Genomic DNA, 22,918 nt, shown 5'->3' on the forward strand with positions numbered 1-22,918 from the left:
AATAGTAAAGAGTAGAGACATCAGACTGGCAACAAAGATCCGCCTAGTCAAGGCCATGGTATTCCCTGTAGTAACCTACGGATGTGAGAGCTGGACCTTAGGGAAGGCTGAGCGAAGGAAGATCGATGCTTTTGAGCTGTGGTGTTGGAGGAAAGTGCTGAGAGTGCCTTGGACTGCGAGAAGATCCAACCAGTCCATCCTCCAGGAAATAAAGCCCGACTGCTCACTGGAGGGAAAGATACTAGAGACAAAGTTGAAGTACTTTGGCCACATCATGAGGAGACAGGAAAGCCTAGAGAAGACAGTTATGCTGGGGAAAGTGGAAGGCAAAAGGAAGAGGGGCCGACCAAGGGCAAGATGGATGGATGACATCCTTGAAGTGACTGGACTGACCTTGAGGGAGCTGGGGGTGGTAACGGCCGACAGGGAGCTCTGGCGTGGGCTGGTCCATGAGGTCACGAGGAGTCGGAGACGACTGAACGAATGAACAACAAGAGCCAGGTTTTCACCAGTTTTCTAAAAATTGGGAGAGAAGGGGCAGATCTAATCTCCAGTGGGAGAGAGTTCCAGAGCCGAGGGGCCACCACCAAGAGGGCCCTGTCCCTCGTCCCCACCAGACACGATTGTGAGGGTGGTGGGACCGAGAGCAGGGCCCCTCCAGAAGGTCTTAATAACCTTGATGGTTCATAAGGGAGAACCCGTTTGGATAGGTAAACTGGGATTTATAGGTCAACACCAGCACTTTGAATTGTGCTCAGAAGCTAATTGGCAGCCAGTGGAGCTGGCGCAACAGAGGAGTAGTATGCTCCCTGTACCCCGCTCCTGTTAGTAATCTGGCTGCTGCTCGTTGGACTAATTGCAGCTTCCAGGCAGTCTTCAGAGCGTTGCAGTAGTCTATACGGGATGTAACCATAGTGTGGACCACCGTGGCCAAGTCAGACTTCCCAAGGTACGGGCGCAGCTGGTGCATAAGTTTTAATTGTGCAAAAGCTCCCCTGACCACCGCCGAGACCTGGGATTCCAGGCTCAGCAATGAGTCCAGGATCACTCCCAGGCTGCGAACCTGTGCCTTCAAGGAGAGTGTAACCCCATCGAGCACAGGCTGTAACCCTATGTCCTGTTCGGCCTTTCGACTGACCAGGATTGCCTCTGTCTTGTCTGGATTTAGTTTCAATCTGTTGGCCCTCATCCAGTCAATTACAGCGGCCAAGCACCGGTTCAGGACTTGAACAGCCTCCTTAGTAGCAGGTGGGAAGGAGTAACAGAGTTGGACATCATCTGCGTACAGATGACACCACACCCCGAAACTCTGGATGATCTCTCCCAACGGCTTCATGTATATGTTAAACAACATAGGGGACAGTACTGAACCCTGCGGGATTCTACAGTACAATGACCATGGGGTCGAGCAGGAGTCCCCTAACAACACCTTCTGGGAACGGCCCTCAAGGAAGGACTGGAGCCACTGCAAAGCAGTACCCCCGAGGCCCATTCCCGTGAGGCACCCCAGAAGGATACCGTGGTTGACGGTATCGAAGGCCGAAGAGAGGTCCAGCAGAACCAACAGGGACACACTCCCCCTGTCCAGTTCCCGGCGAAGATCATCCACTAAGGCGACCAAGGCTGTCTCAGTACCATGTCCTGGCCTAAAGCGAGACTGTGCCAGATCCAGATAATCCGTGTTTACCAAGAAATCCCGGAGTTGTGAGGCCACCACATGTTCCAGGACTTTGCCCAAATTGGAAACTGGCCGATAGTTGACGAATTGAGTGGGGTCCAGTGATGGTTTTTTCAACAGCGGTTTTTTAACAGCTTGTTTCAAGCTGGCTGGAATGTTGTCTTCCCGAAGGGAGGCATTAACTACCACCTTTACCCACCCTGCCAAACCCCTTCTGGTTTCCTTTATCAGCCAGGATGGGCAGGGGTCTAGGATGCATGTGGTAGGCCTTGCCTCCCCAAGAATCCTGTTGACATCCTCGAGTTGAACAGATTGAAACAAATCCATTAAAACTGGACAAGCAGGTGCTCGTGTTACATCCTCAGAGACTGCCGTTAATATGGTGTCAAAGCCTGAATGGATCAGAGCGACTTTGTCCGCAAAGTACTGAGCAAAAGCTTCGCAGCGGGCTTGTATCTTATTTGTTAAATTTGTGCATACAAAGCCTTTTCTGAGGCACGCAGGAAAGGTGGCGGGGGGTGGGGGGTGGAATTTGAATCACTTACTGATTTTGTTTGGCTGTCTCTCAAGGTCAGTCAAATTTTCACTATAACCATTAAGCAACTTTGGTAAAGCCAAGATAACATAAAGTGCTTGTTTCATCTCCCAGGAGACTGGTTTGCATTGCTTTTTTAGTTGCTTGGAGTGGCTGCACCTTGCCTTTCTCTCAGGAGCTGCTGCAGCCTTGCAAAGCCAGGAGTTTAACAGCCAAAGGCAGGAAAAGCCAGTCTGCAAACTCTTTGCAATGATTGGCCTAGGGAGCAGCTCTTTGAGCCCGCCCCTGCTCCCGGGGAAAGACTTCCATTTTGGAGTCCTCCCTGCCTGTTCAGTTCTGAAGAAGGAATCTGATGTGCTGGTGGCCAGACAGGTAGCTCCGACAAACCACTGTAAAAACAACTGAGAACAATTGAGAATTGAGAAATTAAGATAGACAGAGAAATTATTGAGAAAAATTGAGCTATAGTTAGATAGATTATAAGAGAGTATAAAGAAAAATAGGTATTGAGTTTTGAGAATTGAGTTTTATAGAGTCTTATAGAGAGAGAGAGACTGCATTGCCTTATCTCCAAGGCTAATCTGGAGCTTAGATAGATAGGGAAAGCTTTGTTCTTTCTAAAAGACAACAGCTCTGGATTAGGGTGAAGGATCCCTGGATCCCTGGATCCCTTTGCGACTTGGGGAAAGGCTGACTCAGTAACTGGTGGAGAAGAGAAAGAAGAAATATCTATTTAGTTTATCAATTGACTGGTCTGTATGCAACTTTGAGAAATAAATATCCTTTTTTGATGTTCAGAACTTGTAATAGACTCAGTTGCTGAGAATCTCAATCTTCTCAAGAAAAGCACCAGCAGTTTGCCCAGACATAGAGAACAGCACATCATAGTTTTGTCTTTAAAAGCGCCTGGGTGTAACAGCACAGTGCTTTTTAAATCTCATTCCTTTGTGTGTGTCCCCTCCCCCATCTTCACCAGCACTGCCATAAGGAAGGGAGCTGTGGACATGACTAATCACAGCCATCTCAACTGTAGTTTGGAAAGGTCAAGCCCACAATGGTAAAGAATTGCAAAAGGCCCTGCTGTAAACTACATTTCCCAGAATGCAAAGCTGCTTAGTATTCAAATGAGGCTGAAGTACCCAAGTGAGAGCTGGCCTCACCAGTCACCGTTTAGAATTAGTCTAAATAAAATAGATATCTGAAAAAGAACTAAAGTATTTAAGTAACAGTATCTGTGCTAGGTTGAAGTTATGTGGTTGTGTATAAAGGGATTGCTGTTGTCACTTTTTGGGGGAATAAATTGTTTTGGTCCTGTAGAGAAATGTTTATTATAAAGTGTTTATTATACTGTGTTTAAACTGTATTTATGTTTTACATTGATTGCCATGTCCTAGCTGTGAGAGATAGGTTGCCATGGTGACAAGGCAGAAGAGGAGGTGGGCGGAGCTTAAGGAGAAAAAGGTTTGAAAGTGACAGTTAATTTTCAGTCAGGAGGAAGAGACCCTGAGAAGAGGAACAGAGTCAGATAGGACTCTGGGAGAGTAGCAGAGTCATGAAGGGACTCTGAGAAAGTAGTTCAGTCAGGAGGATGAGACCCTGAGAGGAGGAGCAGAGTCAGATAGGACTCTGGAAAAGTAGTTCAGTCAGGAGGAAGAGACCCTGAGAAGAGGGCAGAGTCAGTTAGGGCTCTGTGGTGTGAAGCAGTGTAAATTCAGTTAGTTCTGAGTATTTGTGAATATTTCTTCAGCAAGGGAGCTGAAGGAGAAACCTCGTTAGATTGCTTGAGTTAAAAAGAATCTAACAGAGGGGGTTTTAGGATCGCCAGTAGTGTAAGACTGGAGATCAGTGGTTTGATCCGGTATAGGACAAACAGTGAGAATATTCACAACAAGGAACACTGAAATAATAAAGCACTTCACTGTAGAAGGAGTTTATAAGATTGTAACATCTAAAGCCTGAATGTATCTCAACCAAGCCATATTGTAACCATCAAGCATATGCCAAGCTCAACATCTCAATATTGCAACAATTACGCTTTGTTTAACAATAAACTTGTTCTCTTTGTATTTTAAACCTGCCTCCTCCATTGATTTTACGTTCGGTGCATTCCACTCTACCAAAGTTACCTCACAACGCAAATAGGGATAAACAGAGACTTTAATACCAGCGTCTCTATACATATTGGTGGCAGTTTAATTTAGCAGTCTTCGGAACTTCCTTACAGTTATTGGTGGCAGTAATACTTCTTCGCATAGTTCTTGGTGGCATTCAGTGGGATTAACGCTTCCTTACAGGTCCAAAGGTTTAAAAATCCCCAAAAATATGTAGATGTGTGAATATTTCTGGAACTTCTGGGGATTGATGCCAGCATTATATTGTCCATTGTATATAACATTCAAGAAGATAGCTCTTGAACTCAGCAGGGCTCTGAGGGCTGAGAAGGGCGGCATACAAATATAGTAAATAAATAAATAAACTTCAGCAACTCCTCCACATCGCCTCTCACATCTGACAGGTCCATTGCCAGGGCCCCTAACATGTGTGTGTGTGTGTGGGGGGGGGGGGGCTGTGGGGTCTCCTCATCACTGCAGTCTCCTCATCCTAACATTTCAATGCTTGTTGTCTCTCTCACAGTTAGCATCAAGGAAGAGATTTCAAAGAGAACCTGCTTAATGTCAGTACTGCACGGTCTAGAAATTAAAGATAGGTCATAGGCAATAATTTTAGGATGCACAACTTTGTTCAGAGTATTACAGGGAAACAAAGAAAGCCAGTTCTAACTCCCATTCTGCTAATCCCCTCTGATATACTTCTGACTACCTTTGAAGTCCCTGGTAACTCAGATGTTTATTTATTTATTTATTTCTGATGTTTCTACCCTGCCTTTCTCCACCCCAGAGAGGAGTCAAGGTGGGTTACATAGTCATAGTCTGGCCCGTTCCAATAGTCATTGCACATGATTTCAGATTTATCTATTGCACAAGATCCCCAAAGGCTTGATCAAAAAGTCATGTTTTCACTGTCTTACTGAAGGTCAGGAGGGAGGGGGTTGATGAAATATCCCTAGGGAGTGAATTCCACAGCCCAGGGGCCACCACTGAGAAGGTTCTGTCTCTCATCTCTGCCAGTTGTCCCTGCAAAGGAGGCGGGACCAAAAGCAGGGCTTCCCCAGACTATCTTAAGCTTGGAGATGGTTCACAGGGAGAGATCTGTTTGGACAGATAAGCTGGGCTGGAACAGTTTAGGGCTTTATAGGCACTTTGAATTGTGCTCGGTAGCAGACTGGCAGCTAGTGGAGCTGACATAACAGGAGGGTTGTATGCTCCCTGCATGCCACTCCAATGATAAATCAGGCTGCTGCCTGTTGGACTATTTGAAGCTTCTGAACAGTCTTCAAAGGCAATCCCACATAGAGCACATTGCAGTAGCCTATTTGGGATGTAACCATGGCATGGACTACCGTAGCCAAGTCTGACTTCCCAAGGTACAGGCGCAACTGGTGCACAAGTTTTAATTGTACTAATACTCCCCTGGCCACCACCAAGACGTGGGATTCCAGGCTCAGCGTTGAGTATGTTCCAACCAGGCCAGCAGGCTAGTCTCATAACAAAAGGAAACTACTCCCCATTCCCAACCAGATGGTGGGTTCTTATCACCTATATGCTACTTTTATTTACAACCCTCCTGGATGGCATGATCTCTCCTTTGACTTGTTTGAAGATGAAGAAGCGGATCCATGCCAGTCCTTTTCAATGAGACAGATAATTCACAACCCTTTTCAATTTAAAGTATCATTCCAAGGTGCTGAATCATATATCCTAAGAGCAGATTCATTCACCCACTGAGTTGGAGGCTACTAGAGAAAGCAGTAATATCCATTGTTTTGGGACATCTGACAGAAAAGTCAAATCTAATGAGAACCATCACTTATCTTGGATGCATAAGACTCTGGGCCCATTCACACAACAGAATTATAGTGTTATTGTTTTGCTTTAAGTTCTATGTTTACATCATATGGTTTCTAACTTAGTGAAACATTGGATCATTTTACTGAAACTCGAAATGTCCTTCTCTAAGCCTCCAATTCCAAGATTCCAGAGGACAGAACAATGACAGTTAAAATGGAATAACAGCATCATAATTCCGTTGTTTATTTTAGCCCTCTGTCTGATGCACATAGTTATAGTTGTTGGGTGCTTATTTCACTCTTCACCGTTTGAGGAACTCCCAACATTCCGTCAGCTCACACACTTGAATGTGTTGTTGTATGAATTTCCTCACATACATACATCCAGTGCATATATGTATTGCCTCCTTGTTCCCTATAATAGATTGATACCTTTTCATAGAATAGAGGACACCTAACCTGCTTTTTCCTTAGATGAACATACAAGATAGTCACCAAATACTATAATTAATAAGACATAATATATTATTTTCAAAAATAAAGTGCAGTTAAGCATTTCTTATTGTATGTACCAAGAGAATTTGTGATATTGAGGCTTTCCTACATATAGCAGTGGTGTGGAGGGTTACACAGTGCACACTACTTCATCTTCCTTATTGACAGTGACTTTCGTGGCACTGTTGATTACATAGTAAGTTGTCTTATGCTTAGTTGGACCATCAGTCATTTCTTAACAGCAAAAAGATAGGCAGTAAACTGGGCATTTTGTTGGGCTAGTTTATAAGATGTCCAAACAGACTAGACAGAAATTCTCCAGATAGCAATACATAATGTAATTCTAATACAAAATGAGAGGAAGTTTCCAGAAATGAGAAATCTGATGCTCATTTGCCCTCAAACCTACCAAGACTGCTTGGCTCTTGACAAAGATTGACTGTATAATTGAATAACATAAACCCAAGAACATTATTTTATGCCCTAGATTCCTATTTAAATTTAATCAGATTTTCCATATGGGTTTTCACAAACAGGAGTTTCTTTGCCAGATTAATTATTAACATTGCAAGGAGATATAATTTCCTGAGCATCCTCCGCCTACATTTATAGTAATTGGTTCCACAACATTTTTTCCCTCCCCAGAAGGGTATTGAAATGATATCCTTAAACCCAACCTCCACCTTTACTTCTAGCCACCAAAGAATGTGGTGAACAACATAAAATGCACCCAAAGGACACTGCCATACAAAGGAAAAACAGATGCTTTCAAATACAGAAAGGCAGATCATTGGTACTTTACTTGAACCAACAGGCAGCTTCCTCAGATGTTTAATTGGCAGGATAGGATATATAGCAAACATGAGGCAGGCATATGCATGCCAAGTTTCAGAATGACCTACTTCCCTACCACCTGGCAGAGTGAACTTGAAAATCTTCTCCTCCCCCTTTATTTGGAAAGAGATGTGTTTGATGCAGACTCTCTTAATGCTGCAATCACAGCTCTAAAATTAAATCAGCTACACACATAGCTTTGTAAATATTCATAGGGGAAGCCAGTGCTTGGATTGCTGTGATCTGTCCCCACCTTCCTTCCACTCACAGCACTTTATAACATTTCTCAACAGAACCAAGCAGACATGTTTAATAATTTATCAACATATCCTGGATAATAATGCTCATTAACCTAGATGAACACATTTCCCCTGGCAAACTTAGAAATGTAGAAAACTGGATTAGAATCCACCTCCAGAAAGAATGATCCATGTACATAAACTGAGCTGGAGAATCTCTGTCTCACCAGATGTTGGGGGGTAAAAATATTGTTAACATTAGTTTTTTTTTTCTGTTTGTTTTATTGATCACCATCAAGCAAACAGTAGCACAATTACATCTCAGGATATTTATTAGTGTAACTAGCTGTGCCCTGCCATGTGTTGCTGTGGCCTATAGTAAGAATTTTCGAAGTATAGGTAGATATCTGAACTATTATGAAAGAGAGGTACCTACCTACCTATTCCTTTCCCCTTTTTCTTCCCCTTCCCCTTTCTCTCCTTTCTTCCTTCTCTACCTCTTTCTTTCATTCCTTCTTTCGCTCTTTGGTTTCATCCTTCTCTCTTTCCTTCCTTCCCTCCCCTTCTCTACTTCTTTGTCTCCTTTCTTCCCTCCCTGTTTCCTTCCTTCTTTCCCTTTTTATTTCCTTTTCTCCTTCCTTCCTTCTTTATCTCTTACCTGCCTTTCCTTTCCTTTTCCTTTCCTATTTTCTCTTTTTCCTTCTTTCGGTAACTCTTTCCTTCCTTCCTTCTCTCATTCCTTCCCTCCTTCCTTCCTGTCTGTTCTCCCCCAATACCATGGTAGAGTCCCTTCTAACTCTATTCTATGAGTCTATTTAATATAGTAATAGTAGCAACATTATATTATATAGTAGTATATATAAAATTATATATATATATATATATATATATATATATATAATAGTAATATATGAAGTATTGTTATATGTGTGTATGTGTGTGTGTGTATCACGAACCAGTGATCCAACCTCCATCCATATATGTGTGTGTGTGTGCATGCGCGCGTGCGCATGTGTGCATGTGTCTACACTGCCATATAATCCAGTCCTAAATAGATAATCTGGATTTTACATGGCAGTGTGGAAGGGTTGACTGTGGGTGCATCTACACTGTAGATTTAATAAAGGAGAATGTAGCTGGTGAGGGGAGGAGAAAATCTATTTTCCGTCGTTTTGAAAGTGGTTTTTGGCATATGTAAGCATGAGTCCCCTTTCAGGGGGAGAAGGGCAGGGTATAAATACAGGAAATAAATCTATATAAATAAAAATGTAATGTTCGTTTGTGGGATTAACAGAACTCAAAAACCACTGGACACCTAACAACCCAATGTATGTCCTTCACTCAAAACAAATTGATGTCATTAGGGAGTTGTAGTTGCTGGGATTTATAGTTTACCTATAATCAAAGAACATTCTGAACCCCACCAACAATGGAATTGAACCAAACTGGGCACACAGTTCTCCCATGACCAACAGAAAATACTGGAAGGGTTTGGTGGGCAGTGTCCTTTGGTTTTAGAGTTGTAGTTCACCTACATCCAAAGATCACTGTGGACTCAAACAATGTTGGATCTGGACCAAACTTGGCACGAATATTCCATATGCCCAAATGTGAACACTGGTGGAGTATGGGGGAAATATAATCTTGACATTTTGGAGTTGTAGTTGCTGGGATTTGTAGTTCACCTACAATCACAGAGCATTCTGAACCCCATCAACGATAGAATTGGGCCAAATCTTTTCAGAGCTGCACCCATCGCTTGTTCTTGGCTGGGAATGGAGCAGGAGGCGCCTCGTGGCTGCGGAGTGCAGAGAGTGCAGCAGAAGATCCCTGATGGTGAAGAGGGGGTGTGTGCACTCTTGGCGGCGGAGGCGGCGCTGGGTGGGCATGGCCAGGCAACGCTGGCTTCCTGGGAGGCTTCTCCCTCCCACACGGGAAGGAAGAAAGAAGGAAAGGAAGGGAGGGAAGGAGGGAGGGAAAGGGGGAAGGGTGGGAAGGAAGGAAGGGGAAGGGGAGAGAAAGGGGGAAGGGGAAGGAAGGAAGGAAGGAAGGAAGGAAGGAGAAGCCTGGCCCGGCACGACCCCAGCCGAAGCCGCTCCGGAGGGAGAGAGAGAAACGCCGCTGAAGGAAGCGGCGAGGGGCTTTGCATGAGGCCTGGCCAGGCCGCGCGGGCCACATCTGGCCGTGGTGAGGGAGGGAGCTGGGTGCCGCTCACTGTGCTAGTTCTATTTGTATGGCTGTGCGTGCGCACGCGCTTGGCTCTCAGTGCTGTAATGGCTGCTCTTCCCTTGTGTGGATTTTTGGGGTTTCTGCTGTTTCTTTGGGGGTTTTTTTGAGTGGAGGACATAAATTGGACTGTTAGGTGTCTTGTGTCCAAATTTGGTTTCAATTCCTCCAATGGTTTTCGAATTCTAATGGTAGCACAAACGAACATTACATTTTTATTTTGATAGATGATTGATGAATATGATCATTCCTTTGCTATTTAATTGGTAAATACACACATGAGCAACTACTACTGATTAAATTGATGGAATGATCACCTTTAATATAGTTGCATGACAATTCATTGTTAAGCTGAATATTTAGTAGAAGTCCTCAGTGATTAGTTGATGCTTTCTCAATGAGAGTTAATGGGGAGAGACATTTTCCTCAGTGGGCAATTAATTTGCAGGAGTGGGGTTTTCAGGGTGCTTTGTGAAAAGAGGGAACGGTAGTTTTGCACACACACCCTAGAAATACCAGATCCTATCTGATCTTGGAAGAGACCACCAATGAATACCAGGTGTTGTAGGCTATATTTCAGAAAAAGAGGCAGACAAAACCAGCTTTAGAAATTTCTTGCTCATTAGTTAAGGGGTTTTATTTTTTCATGTCAGGAGTGGCTTGAGAAACTGCGTCGCTTCTGGTGTGAGAGAACTGGCCATCTGTAGGGACATTTCCCAGGGGATGCCCAGATGTTTTGATGTTTTACTATCCTTGTGGGAGGCTTCTCTCATGTCCCTGCATTGGGAGGTGGAGCTGACAGAAGGACTTCATCAGTGCTCTCCCTGGATTCAAACCTCTGATCGGATGGTCTTCAGTCCTGCTGGCACAAGGGTTTAACCCGTCGCACCACCAGATAACTTGAAGGCACACACACACACACAAGAGAGAGTTATGGTTTATTCTGACAAGAAATTGACTTGGGTATCTGTGCAGTTCCTCTGGAGAACCCCAAATAGTATTAATAGTTCCACTGCCTCCTGTAGAATTCTGTTTACTTCCAATGTATATTTACCTGACAGCAAATCTCTTGTGATCCTTCTTTAAGAGGAAAGTAAACCTTGTAGTTTTACCTTGGACTTCTCACTACTCAGTCAGAGCAGAGGAAATAACACAGTGGAATGTAAGCTGTGTTCTTTAGTTGGAGAAAAATGTGAGCTAAAGATGGAGCATTTTCAGAACAAATTATATTAGCCATAAATGGTGGTATAGGGGGGGGAAAAACATGAAGTCATGAGGACATATTGATATTTGAACAGCAGCTAAAAGGTGGCAGAATCAAGGTGGGAGTCCAGCTCTTCCTGGGCCACCATGTTGGTAAAACATCTGACAAGCCTGGATTGTAGAACACTATAATCAATGAGAGAGAACCAAGATATTTTGTTCATACAGAAAGCTACCAGCAGAGCTGACACTATCATTAGGCAGAGTGTGATGAGTACCTCAGAAGAAAAGATGCCAAGAACAATCTGGCTGGAAGAGGAGGCACTAAGAATTTTCATGAAACCCACAATCTGTTTTCTGATGTAGCTCCTTCATTTTACACCATAGTAGGACCAGTCCCTACTGTGGGAAAATGCAATTGTTGGGAAAAGGCAATTGTTACAATTTAGATAGAAACAGTGGCAGAGAGTTTGAAAATTAGCTGGATTAGAACTAAATGTCCTTGGAGTCTATGGAGTTCCACTCTTTTTTGGTTGGACTAGTTTTCTGTTCCTGCAGAGCAATATTACGTCAACAAGGAAGATTTATTTGTACATTGGTTAATAAAACAAATGTTAAAAGTTCCCCCATGCCTCTAGTACTTTCTTATCCAAAAGAAATTAAATTCTGTAGAATTTCCTCTGGACTTTTCATCACATTGGGAAACTAGGAGAGCTTTTGATGATATTCATAAGTCTGTTCCTAACAAGTACAAGTGTGGTTTTTTTTTCCAAATTGTGAATTAATAAAAATGTGGCACGTGCATACGAGACAAAGGAAAAAATCACTTGGGAAAATGCATGAGTTATTCTCTTGCATTTTTGATACAGAGCAATAAGGCTTCCCAGGTAAGACAGAAAAAAATAGAAAATTGAACTCAGCATGCAATGTGGAATGAGAGTGATGCCTGACATCCAAGTGGTTAATCAAGTCAATATGATGCTATTCACAGAGATGTTTCCTTGGTAATCCAGAGCTCTGCTTGACATTTGTCCAATTTGAAGTGCTAGAAGAAGGGATGCTTTTATTGAGAGTCTGCCAAAGAGATAAGTCATATTCAGGACACAAACTTTCCTTTATTGAACAAAATTAATTTCTAAAAATAATCCTCTGATATAGGTAAGAGATTGGAACATTTAGCCCTTTCTATCCCTAATATCCCCAATATTCAGTCCAAAAGCTCAGTATTATCACAAGCAGTAGAATATTTCACAAATGTTTTCAGTTTTGAATATATTGCAGAAGAAGAAAGTTCTAATCAACAAGAAGGAATATCTTTAGCCGGACTACATAACTATTTTATAGTAGGGAGATAACAGATTCTCAAAGCAATCAAATCCCCCTTTTCCAGAAACAGCATTATTATTTCTCTTCTCTCCACCTAGGAAATGCCATCCCTACAATTTCAAGCTGATCCCCATGATCTCAGGTATCCCTGATTTATAGCAACCCTGCCTTGACTGGGTCATAAATCAGAAACCACTTGAAGGCATACAGCAACAACTTCTTAAAAACTAAACCCAAACAAAAAATAAAGAAAAAACTAAAGCATTTTTCTGGTTGTTGCTGAGGTGTTGCTTAGAAATGAAAAATGAAGCCTGCCTTTGTCTTTAAATCAGCTTATGTTTATTGTATTGGCCATCATAACTTTTAGAATTATATGTTCAAAAGATTGTGAGATTCTTTTTTAATTCACAGGGGATGTGTGTGATTCCAGTCCTTGCGAAAATGGAGGCATCTGTTTGTCAGGATTGGATGATGACTTCTATTCTTGTGAATGTCCTGATGGCTTCTCAGATCCCAATTGTTCTAGTGTTGTGGAGGTTGGTAAGTGCAAACAAAAACAACAAAAGTAATCATTGTTTGTACACATAACTCATTTCTGAATAAGCAGAAATTATACTAATCTTTTTAAAATGTTTCATTTAGTATCTTGTTCTTTTCTAGTGCTTTAGCTTTAATCTTTATACTTTAAACTCATTTTTTTATCAGAGCTTAAAAGCAGCTATTAATAAATATCACAATTAGATCTATTAGGCAATAAAGTTATAATTTCAATTTAATAAGGGGCAACTTCAGTCTTCTCTAGTGCAATTTTCACTTACTAGTTCCTTTTAAAGTTATGAGTGTGTGGCCTCAATAAACATAGATGAGGCATATCATTCCAAGACGTAGCATACTTTCCAACATTTCACAGATAAGAAGCAAAACAAGTGTGACACACCATGTTATCTCACCAGGGCTTTAAAGCGGATGTCCGCACATTTCTGCCACCTCAAAATTATGGAGAATATAGCTTAAATTTTAATGACCAGTAGTTAAGAATTTAAAATGCACCATCCTAAACTACATTTCCCAGAATTTTGCAGGTGGCAGAAATGTGGGCCTGCCCACTTTAAAGCCCTGGTGTGATAACATCACAAGTAATGTAAGAGTGCAGTTGGAATGCAATATTTTTCATGAGGAAGACCCCACAATTTAGGTGATGCTGCAGCATTTTGCTTTTGTCTGAGTACTAAGGAAAAATATTTCAGTGGTCTTTTCCTTCTGTGTTAAATGAGTGCACCCTATTTTTACAGTTTGAATTCAGTTTGCAGAAATCGAAGTAAGTTGAGAATAAAAGGGAATATTTAAGGAGGAGACCCAAAAAAGGTGTAATTACATATACATCATGAAATTAGAAGAATGGGATTTTAGTCAAAATGTTCCATTTGTATTAATGTTACTCGTGGGTATATGTTAATGTTAAGATATTTGTCTATATTTAGTAGAAGTTGATAGTATTAGTAGAAGTATGTTAGAAAATGTTAATATCTATGTTGGCTTGTGTGGGGAGAGGTCAGTTTGTTTTTAATAATTTTACGAATTTAAAAAATATTTTAAAGGAAGGCGATATAAGGATAAAGGATTTAGGGAGAGGGACAATTAAGTGATTGGAAATGTTCCTTCAAAATGATATTTTGGTTAGATTTATATTTGCTGAGTCTTAAGGGGTTGTGCAAGGGTTCAAAATCCCTTAAGATTGTCTGCCACAGGATACTTATGGGTCTAGATAGATTTCTGATAGTTATTGGTAGTTTCTTGGCAAATGATCTCAGTGAAGCTCTGGTTGATTTTCCTTCTTTAACTTTTACTATATGAGATGACTATAGGTCAGTCTTCCCATTTCCATTTTTGGACAGGAGAAGGAGAGAGTGCCCCTTCGAGATCTCAGTGGCTTTTGATACTATCAAGCATGGTATCCTTCTGAAGTCATCCATGAGGTACTCCACAGGCCAATGGCCGAGAAATCAAACAGAAATCCACTATCACCAGTTTCTATTGCCCATTTCACACTGCCCCTCTATTCCAGGGTCTGATCCCAGATTATCTGCTTATCCCATATTATCTGACAGTGGAGACTCATGTAATTCAGTTTAAAGCAGATAATCTGGACCAGAGGAGGTGACACTAAGGGCCCTTCTACAAATGCCTAAAAATCTGGAAGAAACCAGGATAAAAGGGGTAGGTGGGCAGCTAAATGTCATTTCAGGAAAATTTGAGCAAAAAAGTATGTATTTAAAAAGTGTGCTTAAAACCTGATTCTGGGCCAAAATAAAGTACACTTTGGCATGATTGTATATCCCTGTAGTAATGGAAAACATAGGACTTCCTATCCACTAGTGTGGACTGCTCCAGTGCACGTGAGCATTTTAAAATCCCAAAACAGCTGATTGGGCTGCCAAAAAAAATGGAGCCATGATCACACAGGTGGCTCAATTTTAAGCACAGCTGGAAAGCAATTAGAACTCTCTGTATGCATGCTTTTGTTCTGATCATTATAATATTAAGCAGAGCTTGAATTTACAATTGAGTGAGGAGAGAGAATATGAAATGTGCTTATGTGTACAGTTAGAACTCTGCATGATTGCATATAAGGTCCACCACGTCTCGGAGAGTCAATTTCTTTTCAAAAAAAATTATGCCACATGTCCCCCATCCATCTTGTGTATTTGTAAAATCCACTTCAAAGAAAGGTGCAAGCATGGTGGGGGATCGTTTTCTGTCAAATCCTGGGATTTGTAAATCCACTTTTTGAACCTGGATTTTGACACTGGCTGGAAGTGCACTAAGAACAGTATCTCCAAACTGTGCCCATTCCCAGTCTAATTTGGTGGGAACAAGGAAGAGGACTTTCTTTGTGGCTGCTCTATGACTTTGGAATTCCCTCTCCAGAAAGGCCAGTGTAGCCCCATCCTTGCTGTCATTCCGTGGCTCATACAAACATTTTTGTGCCATCTTGTTTACTAAGGTAGGGCTGCGTGGTGTTCTTTGTAAGCCTTTTAAAAAGTTTGTATTCAGTTGCATTGTATTATTTTTAATATTTAACATTTTAATGTATGTATTGTTTACTTGTTTTCAACTCTCATATTTATACTTTTATTTAGACCTGCGTATTGTTTTAAATATGTTAACCTCCTTGAGTCTTATTCTTGGCAGAAAGACAGGAATATAAATGATTATGGTAATTAGGAGGATAACTTACTCAACATTTCAAAATAAAGATATATAAAGAAATCTTATAGTAGCTTTGATACTAATAAAACTGAAATGTCTAGCTTAAACTTTTGTAGTCTAAAGTCGAGTTTATCTGAAGGAGTGGAGACTACAAAAGTTCAAGTGGTTCAAATGCTGGGTCATACTACTGCAAAATTATTTGTTGTGGATGTTCAGAAAAATATTACATGGCTGTAAGAAGAGTAAGGTTTTTATTACAGGCTAGAAGCTTCTAGTTGTTTTTAAGTGGATTGTTGTTTAGTACTTTTTAACAATTGTACTATCAATTGTTTTAAATCTATTGTTTCATTGTATTTTAATAGTTTATCATATAAGCTCATTTAGGTCTTATATAAGAGAAAAGAAATAACAAATTGTGGCAAGTTCTTGGTGGGATGGGCATCCCAAGCCACCTTGTCTCTCTCCTGAGGAATCTGTACAAGGACTAAGTAGCAACAGTCAGAACTGACCACGGAACAACAGACTGGTTCAAGATTGGGAAAGGCGTACGGCAAGGCTGCATACTCTCACCCAACCTTTTTAACTTGTATGCAGAACACATCATGCGATGTGCGGGGCTGGATGAATGCAAAGCTGGGGTGAAAATTGCTGGAAGAAACATTAACAACCTCAGATATGCAGATGACACCACTCTGATGGCCGAAAGCGAGGAGGAGCTGAGGAGCCTTCTAATCAAGGTGAAAGAAGAAAGCGCAAAAGCCGTGTTGCAGCTAAACGTCAAAAAAACCAAGATTATGGCAACAAGAATGATTGACAACTGGAAAATAGAGGGAGAAACCGTGGAGGCTGTGACAGACTTTGTATTTCTAGGTGCAAAGATTACTGCAGATGCAGATTGTGGCCAGGAAATCAGAAGACGCTTCTTGGGAGGAGAGCAATGTCCAGTCTCGATAAAATAGTAAAGAGTAGAGACATCAGACTGGCAACAAAGCTCCGCCTAGTCAAAGCCATGGTATTCCCTGTAGTAACCTACGGATGTGAGAGCTGGACCTTAGGGAAGGCTGAGCGAAGGAAGATCGATGCTTTTGAGCTGTGGTGTTGGAGGAAAGTGCTGAGAGTGCCTTGGACTGCGAGAAGATCCAACCAGTCCATCCTCCAGGAAATAAAGCCCGACTGCTCATTGGAGGGAAGGATACTAGAGACAAAGTTGAAGTACTTTGGCCACATCATGAGGAGACAGGAAAGCCTAGAGAAGACAATTATGATGGGGAAAGTGGAAGGCAAAAGGAAGAGGGGTCGACCAAGGGCAAGATGGATGGATGGCATCCTTGAAGCGACTGGACTGACCTTGAAGGAGCTGGGGGTGGTGATGGCTGACAGGGAGCTCTGGCGTGGACTGGTCCATGAGGTCACAAAGAGTCGGAGACGACTGAACGAATGAACAACAACAACATAAGAGAAAAGAAGGCTATGAATTTAATGAGTACTGAAGAATTATTGTATTTTGCAAAATCATGTTAAAACATCTAAGTTTGAAAAGAAAGACATTGAAAAATATGCATAATATCCAGAAATTGTGTTGTGGTGAAAAGAGAGGGTTGTTTTTTTGTTATCATAAGTATAAATGAAATAAGCAAAAGAATGACTCCATTCACTGTCCTTAACTACCACAATGTCTTGGGTCAGCTCTTCACCACCAGACTTAAAGTCACATCTCTGTTATTTGCATGGGAGCTCTATGAATAATTCAGGAACTCTACCTGGCAAGGTGTAATGCAAATTGACACTCAGAGCATGGCAAAGTGATAATGTAGAATGTATTTCCATTGACCTCCACATGGCTGGCATAATGCGTAAAGAGGCCTTCTGGAGCAGTTGATGTCAGTCCAATAGGCACAAATGGACTTTTGATAGTAGAGATAACAGTTCAGAAATAATAATAATAGTTCAACTGAATGCAGATGTAGTATTAGCATTTCAAAGATGTCAAATGATTTCACAGACTACACATATCAGTTATCAGGAGGTTGCAGGCAGAGACAAGTTTTTGAAATAATTTTAAAGCTCTTTCCTATCTGTTTTCAATGGTGGAAGGAAGCTTTCTTTTCTTTTCTTTCTTTTTTGGAATAACAAACCTTATGCAGTTGGCTTGTGAGGTAAATGAAGCATTGCAGCCCAGTCAGAGTAGGAGGAAAATAGAAGTCAAGGAAAATGAACACTTTTAAGTTCAGTTATAGTTGGTCAAGAAAGTTCCATGCTGCTCATTATATTTCAGTGGTTTCCAGATGAATTTTGCCAGTTAATAAGGAAAGGAAGAGAGAAAGTCTTTCTGTCTGCCAGATCTGCAATATCTGTCTGGGATTCATGAGTCAGCCCATTGGCCTTCCTTTTCATGATTCATTGTCAGAGTTCAACAGAGAAAACCCACAATGAGACTGATAATGTCCCTGATGCATTCTGTCTCCATGGTAGCAGAATAAGGACACACTGGGTGTGGTTCTTTTTTTTTGAAAGAATGTATTTAATACCAGATAGGAATTATCATTTTCTGTTCCTGGTTCACACTCAAAGAGCATCTCCTTTGTACATGAAATGGAGGTAAGCCTATTATGTGAGCACAGATTAATTGATCTTATGTTCATGGGTCCCTACAGCTACATTATCTTCACTAGTATAACTCAGCTGTCTAAAAGAGGTACATATTACCTCCAAGTTATTGTCCAGCTCAATGAGGCCAATCGGGGAAATGGGAACAGCTACAGGACAGATCTACACAACTTGTCACACACTCTGTTGGTTCATTGAATGATCAGACAAGGCAGAAGCACCAGAAATGACTGCCTAACTGACTCAACACCTACCAAGCCAAACACAGCTCACTAAGTCTTCCTAACTATCACAATCTCAAAGGCATATAGGAATTCCAATCTCCAAAGACGATACGTTCAAGAATCCACTAACTAGCAGGGCATACATCATAATTACTAGTGAAAATGTGTGTGTGTGTGTATATATATATATATATATATATATATATATATATATATATATATAATTTCATATCATCATATTTAATTACTTATTAATCGCCATCCATCCGGGAATGCTCTAGGCGATTTACAGCTAAATTGTAAAAGATAAAATACATACATACAGAAATTAAAAATTAACAGAGATCGAATGCTCTAGTAAAAAGCCAGGTCTTAAGTGCTAGAGTAAAAGATCCTAAGTCACGCATGGCTCTCATATAGGGTGGCAAGGAATTCCATAAGGCAGGGGCAGAAATAGAAAAAGCCCTGCATCTGGTACTTTCCAAATGCACTTCTCGAGGACCCGGTATATAGAGTAAGTCACGTTGGGCTGGTCGTTGCGACCTCCGATGATGGGAGAAGGAGAGGCGGTCCCTAAGGTACGATGGACCCTGGCCGTAAAGAATTTTAAAGGTCAGAACTAACATCTTATACATATTCAAACTGTGTTCCCCCCTCCCACTGTTTCTTTTGAATTTTGATGCTATTAGTACTGGGTCAGACCAAAAAGTGGACACTCCACACATATAATCATGCATACTCCTTGCTCTATCTTCTTCAGGCACCCTTTCTCTCTTTTTCCCTCTTTCACTCCCTCTTGCTTCCCACCAGATGAGCTGTTGGCAGTAGCATAGCTTTTGCCAGGACTGTTTAATTCAGTCAGAGCACTCCTGACAGTTAGCCATCCATCCTCTGCTTAAAATCATCCAGAGAAGGAGATTCCACCAAATCCCAAGGACCCATCCAGACAGTACCTTTATCCCAGGAACTCCTAGTTCAAAATAGAGGATGGCCAAACAATGCCTCCAGTAAAAGCGAATTAAATTGGCACAAAGCAGGAAAACCCATCAGGAAGATTTTCCTAATGTCTAATGGAATTTGTTTTGATGCCATTTAAATGCATTGTTCTGTATCCTAATCTTCAGAGCAGCAGAAAACAAAGTTGTCCCTTTCTCAATTTGACATCCTTTCAAATGTTTAATCATGACTATCATGTCCCATCATGTCATCATGTCTTCTTTTCTCCAGGATAAACACACACACACACAAACACACACACACCCCAACTTCCTCAGGCATTCCCCATAGGTTTTAGTCTTCAAACATTTGATCATTTTGGTTGCTCTTCTCTGGACATGTTCTAATTTGTTAATATCCTTCCTGAATTGTGGTGCCCAGAACTGGACCCAGTAAGTATTCCAGATGAGATCTGGAAAATATAATACACATTGCAATGATACACATCATGGAAGAGGTGTTTGCAATAAAATTTTATTTTATCGATTTTATCAACATTCTTTATATGAGTCATAAGATAATATACTAAACTGGCATTCATTTTTCTTTGACCATCCACCTCCCCTTTCCCCTTAGCCACCCTTGTATCATCCCTTTTGTCACCTTTTTTTGTCTGAATTTGTTTTCTTTGGTAAGTGTTTTGTTTATGTGTGGCTAAAAGCTGCATTGTTGTATCCCACCTCCATCTTCCTGAAGGGACTCAGGCAGCTTACATGGGGACAAGCCCCATCAACATAATTTAAAATATAGCACAGTAAAATTCATAAAACAACATCATAAAACAACATAAAGCAAACAGCATCATAACACAGTATAAAAACAATCTTCCAGCAAACAACCAGTAGCCTGATTTCTACATTGGTCTGGTGGGAGATGTTACGTGCAGATGGAAAGGTCAAAAGGAAAAAAATGGGAGGGTGGTACTTCTATATTAGTCTACAGGAAAAAATGGATGAGCTTTAAATGAAAGAAGATGCTCATCTCAGAAAGCTCCCTGTGTATGCATTTCAGCAAAGGTAGCAGCAGGCCACTACAGTAAACAGATGACAGGAGGATATTTTACCAGCGGAAGTGATTATGATCTAATATAAAAGCATAATGAGCACATTTCAGTGACACACACCAATTTACTAGCATCAGCTGTCAGGAGGATTGTTGGCATACCTTCATTTTTGAACAAAAATAGGTGTGAAAAACACGAACTCCCAGCTTTTTTTTTTCAAATGTGTATTTATCAGAGAGACTTAATCAAAATGAGTTCAAACTCAGCATCTCCTTGTTCTGCTTGTTTATGACTTATTTTAATTTAACAGCTCTGCCTTTCCTTCTGAAGTGGAAAATTGTATTTTATCCCTCCCTGGATCTTCCACATCAGCTCAGTTTTAAAGGATTGCTTTGTTTTGTTTTACTTTGCAGCATATATTTTGCTCCATAAACTTTATGGCAATACAGTCACCCCTCTACATTTTGAGGTTAAGTGTCTGTAAGTATGAACATTTGTGGATTGCCACTGCTTCCACAGCTGTCCTACATGTGACCAAAAATGTTTTTTCTACCCAATTGTAGGTCCTCTATCATTTTTGATTTCAATTGTATGTATGGCTTTTCCACTTTCACAGGGATTATGCACCCCTAACCCCTGCAAATGTGAATATGGCACTCTTTGGGCCCTTCCACACAGCCTTATATCCCAGAATATTGAAGCAGAAAATCCCACAATATCTGCTTTGAAGCAGCCTGGAAAACACTGGATTACTGTCTGGACTGCCCCATCAAAAGTCCAGAACTTTTGAGGGAGCAGTCCAGACAGTCGAAGTAGTGGGTTTATCCTGCACCTTCCAAGAAGGTGCAGAATAAACCCATTATCAAAATAATTCACCACAAACCAGGGTTTTCCTGGTTTGTGGTGGATTAATTTAGGTTTGTCCAGAATGTCATCTGGACAGCCCCCTTTTTATTACAGAAGTTTCTGCAATAAAGTGACTGTCTGGATGCATCCTGGGTTATCTGAGTCCACACTCAGATAATGTGAGATTTTCTGCCTTGATATTCTGGGATATAGGGCTATGTGGAAGGGCTATTTAACTAAGTTTCTTCACAGTCAGATTGGGAAAGGGAGAAATTGTGAAATCCTGAACTCAACCTCCTAAGATTCCTGCCAAATAGTCATATTGCAACCACTGATTCCCTTCTGTCACATTTAATGGGCAATAAGCAGCAGGCAAGGTGACACATTTCAGAAAGTCTGTGCTTCACAATTATTTATTGTTATAATACAGTCTCATACAGCTATGAAAACACATTTCCAAACATCATTTAAAACTGGAGAAGACATTACCGAAGTAAAGACACAGAAAGCAAGGTTTCTACAGGCTTGTAAAATATAATTGATTTGAAGGATATATAGTTTGCACTGGATGATCTAAGTAGCTGAAATGACAAAATGATAGCTCTGTTCACTTTTTTAAAAAGAGAGAGAGAAGAAAGAAAGAAGAAAAGAGCTTTATGTTCATGTGAAGATTTCTGCTGCACATCATCTCCATAAAATATGTAACTGTGATCAATCGTCTGCTAAAAGATTTCTTGCACAGATATCAAAAGCACTTGCTGATTTTTTTTAATTCTCTTGAAAAAAGAAGCCCAGAGCAGGTGTTGAAAGTACTGAGCAGGCACTGAAAGGAAGGTAGAAAAGTGTAGATGGAGCCTATAAACACTGCAAATAAAATATCAGGTGATACCTAAAACACATTGGAACTTTTCAAGAGGGTAAGAATACATTTATTTTGAGTTGTGAATGCAACAATATTAGAATTTCATGGAAAGAACTCTTAAAAAGTAAAAAAAAAATGTTTCCCCCATTGCACTTTCACATCACAGGTATCTCTCCATTCCACCTAGATTTATCAGGTATCTCTCCATAGATTTAGTGGTACATTAATAAGAATTTTGATCAGCTACTGGTGTGGACATCTGTGGCATAAGAAAAGGTTTATTCAATTGACTCATTTTTTAATATGAATAATGTGTGTGGGTGGTAATTTCTAAATGTTTTTGCAGAAACAAGAAAAAATGACAGGGGGAAGTAGACTAATTTATTAAAATGAGCATGAAAAGTCCTATGCACTTTTAAACATTGAAACATTCATTGGTAGATGGTCTGGAGAAAACACAAGATATGTTAACTATAACAATAGAAATGTTATTTCTTTGGGGAGGCATATATAAAAAGAGCAAAGACTACTTTATAAATTAAATAAGTAAATTGGATGATTTTATAGGAAAAATAGGATTTTTATTTTTTATTTTATCTATTTTATTTGTATGCCACCTTTTTCCTAGCATACAATTCAAGATGATGTACTTACTGAGAAAGGAAACCAAAACTAATTTTAAGCCTAGAAAAAAGTTTTGTTTCGTTTTCTTTGGTGAATCATGGAG

At 40.7% G+C, this 22,918-nt stretch overlaps 1 protein-coding gene across 2 annotated transcripts in view; it reads left to right on the top strand.

The window, feature by feature from the left end:
• EDIL3 (EGF like repeats and discoidin domains 3) overlaps positions 1–22,918 on the top strand; it is a 325,907-nt gene that overhangs the window by 91,666 nt on the left and 211,323 nt on the right. Inside the window, exon 2 of one of the 2 annotated variants that reach the window (XM_060761741.2) lies at positions 12,855–12,983. The exons of the other annotated variant lie outside the window; for it this stretch is intronic. Coding sequence (XP_060617724.2) covers positions 12,855–12,983 — 129 coding nt within the window. The remainder of the gene's footprint in view (positions 1–12,854; positions 12,984–22,918) is intronic. 2 annotated transcript variants of the gene reach the window in all.

Source organism: Anolis sagrei, chromosome 2 (assembly GCF_037176765.1).
Source record: "Anolis sagrei isolate rAnoSag1 chromosome 2, rAnoSag1.mat, whole genome shotgun sequence".
Taxonomy (NCBI): domain Eukaryota; kingdom Metazoa; phylum Chordata; class Lepidosauria; order Squamata; family Dactyloidae; genus Anolis; species Anolis sagrei.